Source organism: Nicotiana tabacum, chromosome 12, assembly GCF_000715075.1.
Source record: "Nicotiana tabacum cultivar K326 chromosome 12, ASM71507v2, whole genome shotgun sequence".
In the NCBI taxonomy this organism is placed as follows: Eukaryota; Viridiplantae; Streptophyta; class Magnoliopsida; order Solanales; family Solanaceae; genus Nicotiana; species Nicotiana tabacum.
Window position 1 is genome coordinate 42819695 of NC_134091.1, and position 7471 is coordinate 42827165.

Below are 7471 nucleotides of genomic sequence, written 5' to 3' on the forward strand. Positions count from 1 at the left end.
ATATAATTCTTTAAAGTTTTTAGCGAGATGGGGCAACACAGATGGATTTTGCATTGCTCAATAGTCTTTTAAGCAGCAAGTTTGCATTGTTCCAATGTGACATACAAAATAAGAAAATATACACAAATAAAAAAAATAAAATTGATATATACACAAAGAAGATAAATAAATAGCTGGTCATACAAGAAGTCTACTAAAGAGGGAGCTTGAAGAGTCGACTGGCAAGGAAGTTGCAAGACCTTAATACGGGACTAAGGCGAAAATAAAAGTGAGGCCGTAATCTTTTTATTTGTTTACTCTTATAATGTATCGAAATTTAAAGAAGGTAAATCAGTTTTAATTATTGCCAATGTCTAACCAACGTGTTTAATCTCTCTTGTGTTATCATGTTGAAATTTATTGATTTAGTTTTTAAAAACTTTTTCAACCGAGGCAACTGATATAGAAATTATTAACGGTAATTGAATTAACACTTTTTACCTTATTGAATTTGCCAATTAGAGTATTCTTTTACTTATACAGTTTTTCTTAGAAATTTTAATTCTAAATATAAGTTAAAACAAATAATACTGTAGTATCTACTATGTTTTAAGAGTCATTCAATATTAAGGACATACAACAGGGTGGCCATAGTGAGATAGAGTGGTTTTAATATTTACTTATCAAAGTAGCTTGAAAAATATCTACAAAGGCACTCAAAGAATTAAGAAAAATTATGCTAATATAACATCATAAGAGATCGATTTAAGTTGGGACAAATTATAGACATGAAACAACTAGTAGCTACAATTTAAGGTGTGTAAAACTTTTAGCTATACTTATTTTAACTAATTATTTTTAAAATTCTATCAATAGTGCATACCTTAATATTATTTATAGATTTTGGGGCCTAAGTATTTTGGGGGCCTAAGGCCATTGCCTTAGTGACCTTAGGCTCCAGCAAACCCTGATTTAATACACATTATTATTGTGTTATACACCATGCTAAACAAAACAAGGCATCTATAGATATGTTATACATTGAGATATACAAAAGAGAAAATAAAGTTTTGATATATATATAGAGAGAGAGAAAGAAAATTAAGTTATGATACACATTTTTGATATACACAATATTATTATGTTATACATTGTGATATACAAACAATACAATATTATTGTGTTATAAACTTAGATATACACATTTGGGCTACCAGGTGCCAAATACCAAAATATAGGCCCTTTTATTCCAATTGTTGGATCAGGTTGTCCTGCAACACCAAATCCCTAATTAATATTTTTTCTCCATAAACTGTTGTAGCATGTCATAAAGGGTATTTTTTTCCCAATTTTTTTAAAAGGGTCACCTTAACAACGATCTTTCAAAAGAGGACAAAAAGTGAACAGTGATTCCAAAAAATGGTTCTCTGTGCAAATGTCACCCTAGTCTCTATATGAATTGCAGATTTGAGATGTTCAATCCATTTTCAGCTGTTCAAATTCTGGTATTTGCGGCTCCTTGGCGGGAAATAAAATTAATTTGACCGCCGAAAAGGCAAGCTCAAATCCAATCGGATGTGGACGGTGCGGGGCATGGAGCAACTGTTGGGCCTAGACCCATAAGAGCCGTCAGTTACTACTGTTTCGATCGAATCTGGTTTTCTCTCTCTCTAAGGGTAACCGTAAGAGCCATCCGCCGTTCAGGTTTGGAAAAGAGCAATCTTGTTGCAGTGGTGCATCTTTGTTCTGTGTTTCAATCGAAAAAGAGCAATTTTTTTGCTGTGCATCTTTCTTCTGCTTCTTTCCTTCCCATCTTTGTACTACTATATTTTAGTTTTAATTTCTTCTCAAATTATATGTATATATTAGTCTTTTGCTTTTCCAGCAGGGACCTTGATCTCCTTTTTCTATTTTCTTTTCAAAATAACTCTTTGCACAATTTTGATAAATATATGTATATATACCTCCTCTACACGAATATACAGTAATCAAGACTCCTCTTTTTTTCACCTATTTGTACTTGTAATCTTAGTTTCTGTATGATTTTTAGAGTATGTTATGGCCATGTTAGTACTGATTGACTCTGGTAGTTGGAAAAAGAAAGAAAAATACAAACTTTTATCTCATTCCGTTAATTGTTATGCTGCGGGAGACTCTCATGGCTAAAAGACTGCAACTTTCCAATAATTTTGCTCTAAAGAAGGTAAATCCTACTACCAAGACTTGTGCTACAATTCTTTTCTCATAGTCTGAAACTGCTTTTCTTTTCTATTTTTTTCTAGTGTTCAAGACGAGTTTGCACCCCAGAGGATCGCATTAGTCAGTTGCCTGATGATATTCTGTTACATATACTATCTTTTCTTAGTGTTAAGGAAGCAGCAGACACGAGTGTCCTCTCCAAGCGGTGGTTACCCTTGTGGAGATATGTTCCTCGTCTTGATTTTGCTGCTACCAAACCATTGCACGAAGTAGCATTGGATGAAAAGCTTCGGAAAAGGCACATGAAGAAGTATGTAAGATGGGTCAACCGTACTTTGCAAATCTGTAAAGCTCAGAGATTAGACCAATTCCGTGTTTGTTTCGATTTAAACAAATTCGCCCAGCATGATATTGACAAGTGGCTTGAGTTTGCCTTTTCTAGGCAAGTTCAAAGGTTAGAGTTGGAATTGTTAAAAGGTGGGGAGCTGATTCGAGATTGTGATTATTGTTATACTTTTCCGCCCCAGCTCCTTGGTCCCAATCAACCTCATTCGAACAATCTCCGCGAGTTCCCACCTCTCCGGCATAATTTTAAGTCTGTAAAGGTACTGTTATTGAAGTGCGTCAACGTGACAGGTGAAGTTCTTGAGTTCTTCCTACAAAATTGTCCATATCTAGAAGAAATGGTGGTTTATGGAGCGGCAACTTTGGTAAATTTGGATGTTGTTGGTCCTTCACTCAAGTTGAAACACTTGGGGATATGGTCCTGCCCCGATTTAACATCACTTAAAATCCGTGATACAAACCTTGTAACGCTTGGGACTACATCAGGGCACAAATTATTGCTTTCGAATGTTCCTATGCTGATTGAGGTAGACATTATTAGCTCCTCAAGTACTTTGGATAACATATTGGCTGGGGTTTCCTGTGTTTTCTCTCAGCTAGAGGTCCTCAAAATAACTGCTAATATGGGATTGGTCAGTAATCAAACTTTTGAAATGTACATCTACCTTTCCTTTGCTTGTGCTAATTGGTGTGTTTTTAATATCTCCCAGGAATATATGGGGCATTACAAGTTTCCTGAATTTACCAAGCTCAAGAAATTTGTTGTATGTGTTCGTGCATGGAAAGACATGAGTGTCTTAGGTTGTAAGCATGTGATAGAGGCTGCTCCATTGTTGGAGGAATTTGAGTTGAAGGTATGTGATAAGTCTAATTTGTTTATTTCGAGTTCTGGTTGGAGAAATTAGTGCTGCTTGTGCTTCATTACTTTAATTCAGTTACATCACAAATCAAGCTTGGTAAGAATAGGTTATGACAAGCTGGACATGAATGTGTATTACTTAACAGGCTGTTGTCTAATTTCTAACTATTTTTCCTTTGCCATTCTAATAGTCCCTGCCTTTATGTAGGTGTCCATTCTTCAATAGGTTGTGGATAGGTGAGCTGACTTAAGCTTCAACTTGCATTTATCACGTGAAACCAAATCTGATCTTTCATTACTCTTCCACTTAAATTCTCTTACCGAATTACTGCCTTAAAGCTCGTTCGGTATGGTGGAGTGACTCCAGAATTGAATTTTGATTCTGGCATTTCGTTGGTATTACTAATTCTGTCGGTGACTTGATAGTTGACCGATTTTTATGTTATCCCAGATTTTCAATTCTTAATACTTTACTATATTTGGCATTTTGTTGTACAATGACTATTTTGCTCTCAAACTTTTCCTAAAACTGCTTAGACTGTGAACCCATTAGTCCTCATTACATGAACCAAATTCAAAAGAGAACATGCCAGCAAGAGAGCCGAGAAGTAAGTTGCCGTTGGTAGTAGATAGTTAGGCCTGTGAAGGATGAATAGACTAGAACAGAGGCTGTGGAGATGAGGACTTAGACAATGTTGTTGGAAATCAAGAGAAGCATTTGGTAGAGGAGATTTGAGAGTTGGTGTCCCAACCAAATGACTCCCAGGAATAGGGATTTGAATCGATTGTATTTTTGGCAATGGAGCCAGTGATGTAGAGGACAGTTGAGGTAGAGGTCTTATATTAGGCCACAAGCTCTCTTTGCAGAGGAAAGTTAACCCTTTTTTTAAAGGTAGGGGAGAGAGTGGAGTAGCAGTTATTCGTTTCCCATGAAACTGATTGCCTTCGGGCATCAAATGACATTTGAAAATTTATGAGATTAGCGCATTGGGTATGCACTTCCCAAACAGCACTTGCACAGTTGAATTAATTGTTGGTTTAATGTCTTCCTATATTCTTTTAAGCTTTACCTTATTAAAAAATGTCTTCCAATATTCTTTCAAAGACTTATTTGACCTAACCCTTTTTCTTAGAATGTTAAGCTGAAATGTGATCACAGGCAGCTAAGTTGATTACTGTTAAGAACAAGAATCCTCCACATACGCTTCTAAGTGATATCTGATTAAAGTTTACCTGCTTATAATGTTGAATAAAATCGTTTGAGATTGTAGAAAAGTTAGAGTAAAGTTGAATGCTCTGAGAGTCCATTGGTACTGTGAACCTCAAAAGTTTGAAGCGCTCAATCAAATAAGGGCAACCTATGAACAGCTGCAAAAGTTCTCTTATCTAAAAGTCTTTGTAGATTTTGCTGTTTAAACAAACTTGAAATGGAATTATAAATGTTAACAACAGCTTTCTTTGCTCTCCTTGATCAAATTAGCAGAAGATATATGATTTGATGTTTGGACGTTTATATTTTTAAGTTATGAATGTCAATATGAAATGTTGAATTTTCCCGCAGTCAAGTGATAATGGATGACTTTTAACAATGATTGTGAAATGTTGAATTTTCATTCAGTCAAACAGGGTTAATAGGTTCAAGATCCATTTATAATATTATTATTCTTACTTATTTTTTCTGATGTTCTCTGACCAATAGGCAATAACCACTAAAAATAAAAGAAGAAGAAAGTATTCATATTTTGCATTCTTCTTTTTGTTGCTTTCCAACTTGGTGTCCATTAGCTGCTTTGGGGCTCGAGTAGTTCAGATTCATGCCGGAAAGTCCCACTTTGGGGGTAACACACTCTCCAGAAAGGCGGTTCCATTTTTAGGACTTGTAATCAAGATCTTTAGTTAATGATCGAGGTTACTTACCACCCATCACAATCTTTGGTAGTTATATGTTCCTTGATCAAAAAGAGGGATGTTGGGAGTTAAGGGGAGAGGAAGCCAGATCTTTAGAGCCATTCTGAGTGACGTTGGAAATCTGAATATGGTTTGCGGATCTTGCTAGTTAAGGTGTAACTTGAAAATTCCCATGGATTGCTTTTACCTTAGTGATTCTTGTCATTTCCAACATGAGTACTATTTTGTCATTTACTTTTCTTATTGGCAGTTGAAGTGGGCGAAACCCACGAGGTCAAAAAGAAAGTGTAGGAAGGCTGAAAGATGTCCTCTCCATCACCTCAAAGTGCTCAGGCTGAGTGGATATTATGGACGTACCAGTGAAGTTGAACTCGTTAGGTATTTCTTGGAAAATGCAAGTGCGCTGGAGAAAATCATTGTTGATCCCCGGGCTCAAGATGTCTATTATGTCTCTTTTTCACTTGACAAAAGTGAGGAGGAGCAAATGGCAAGACATTTTGCTAAGCTCCAGCTTGAAGCTGAAGTACCTTCGCATATTCAGTTGTTAGTATTGTGATACTAAGTTAATTACAGAAATGTTTATTTGGACCCGTCCATTTAAATTTATAATTTTGCTGGAGGAGAAAAGTAGTTTAATATTATGATTGTATTTTATCCCTCCGCTCTATTTGTAGTTTATTTTGTTGGAGTAGAAATGATTATTTTAATAAGAGATAATACATAAGATGCACCCGGTGAAAATATCAGTTTCACGTTTAAACTTTATGGGCGTTCCATTATCTCCTTATACTTGTCCAAAGTTAATTTAATATGATATGGCAGTGAAAATAATTCTTCATTCATAAATGCGCGTGGATCTTGAAAAAAATATCAAACGTGGATTAAACTATACACATGTTATTTTTTTTATTGGATGTTATGGAACTAATTATCATAATTAATTTTTGGTGGGCCTCTTGTCTTTTTACTTTTTCTTTTTATTATTTTCTCTTTTTTTTCTTTTCTTCTTTCCCTCCTTCTCATCACTCACCAGATGGCTCCATCATCACCTTCACTTCCGCTAACTTTACATGTTCCATCCCATTTAAAAATTCTAGCGAGGATTTGTTGGAAGAGAGATGAGGTTACTGTGTTAAGAACCTTGAAATCCTCTCCGACCGAAAATATTTGCCGATGAAGTCCTCCATCTTCTTTTTAGTTTTAATGTTTAGGTTTTGGCAAGGGTTTTTTAGGTAAAAAGATTGGATTAATGGACGAAGAAATTGGAGATAAGAAAAGGTTGCCGGAAAAAGTAAGAAAAGGTTGCCGGAAAACTTTTTCCGGCCAAAAGCTTACCGATGCTTCTTTGTTTGCAATCGAACTTTACAACTTTTATGTTCTGCTTTTGATCATTAAGCCCAAAATATTTCAAATTAGGTATGATGTGTTAATTTTATCCAATTATTTGTGCAGATCTGTATCTCTAGATCTCTCTTTCTCAGAGAAAGACCTTTTCTTTTAGGAGAAGGTAAAGCATGTGGGTGAGTTTGTTTTGGGGGAGGGGTGTAAAGAAGATAAGTAAGGAACTTTTGTGGAAAAAAAATTAAAAATTTTATGACGTGGAAGGTATGTGACGCGAGTGTATTTCACTGCTCAATTCAGGAGAGATTTTGGGTCCGGCAAGGAGGTATTAAATTTACCTCGGACAAGTATAAGGAGGTAATGAGACGCCCGTAAAGTTTAAGTGTGAAACTGATTTTTTCGCGCAAGTACATGGTGCATCTTATGTATGATCCCTTTTAATAAATATTAGTTATATTTTATTATTTAATATAGTGTGTAGAAATATAACAAAATTTATACAAACTCAAAGAAAACACATAATATAATAACAAATAAATTGTTTGTTCCTTATTTATTCTTATTGTCAAATTACCAAGTAGTTAATACTAGGGGTGTACATGAGGCGGTTTGGTTCGGTTTTTTATTAAACCAAAATCAAACCAAGTATGTTGGTTTACTAAATTTATAATTAAATCAAACCAATATATACTCGGTTTTATACTCGGTTTTTTTCGGTTTCGATTTTAGTTGGGTTTCTCGGTTTCTTTGATTTTCGGTTTATTTTCGATTTTATTTTTTAGTTATATTGTGCTTGAAAAAGAGATCAAATAATCACCAATTATTCGCATGATTACTATT

At 35.0% G+C, this 7471-nt stretch overlaps 1 protein-coding gene across 1 annotated transcript; it reads left to right on the plus strand.

Moving 5' to 3' along the window:
- Positions 1 to 1339: 1339 nt before the first annotated feature.
- LOC107803962 (F-box/LRR-repeat protein At3g26922) lies at positions 1340 to 6055 on the plus strand. The gene is made up of 4 exons (XM_016627764.2): positions 1340 to 2182; positions 2262 to 3155; positions 3234 to 3377; positions 5541 to 6055. Exons 1-4 carry the CDS (start codon positions 2120 to 2122, stop codon positions 5844 to 5846), a joined length of 1407 nt encoding a protein of 468 aa, XP_016483250.1. The 5' UTR covers positions 1340 to 2119; the 3' UTR covers positions 5847 to 6055.
- Positions 6056 to 7471: the final 1416 nt, after the last annotated feature.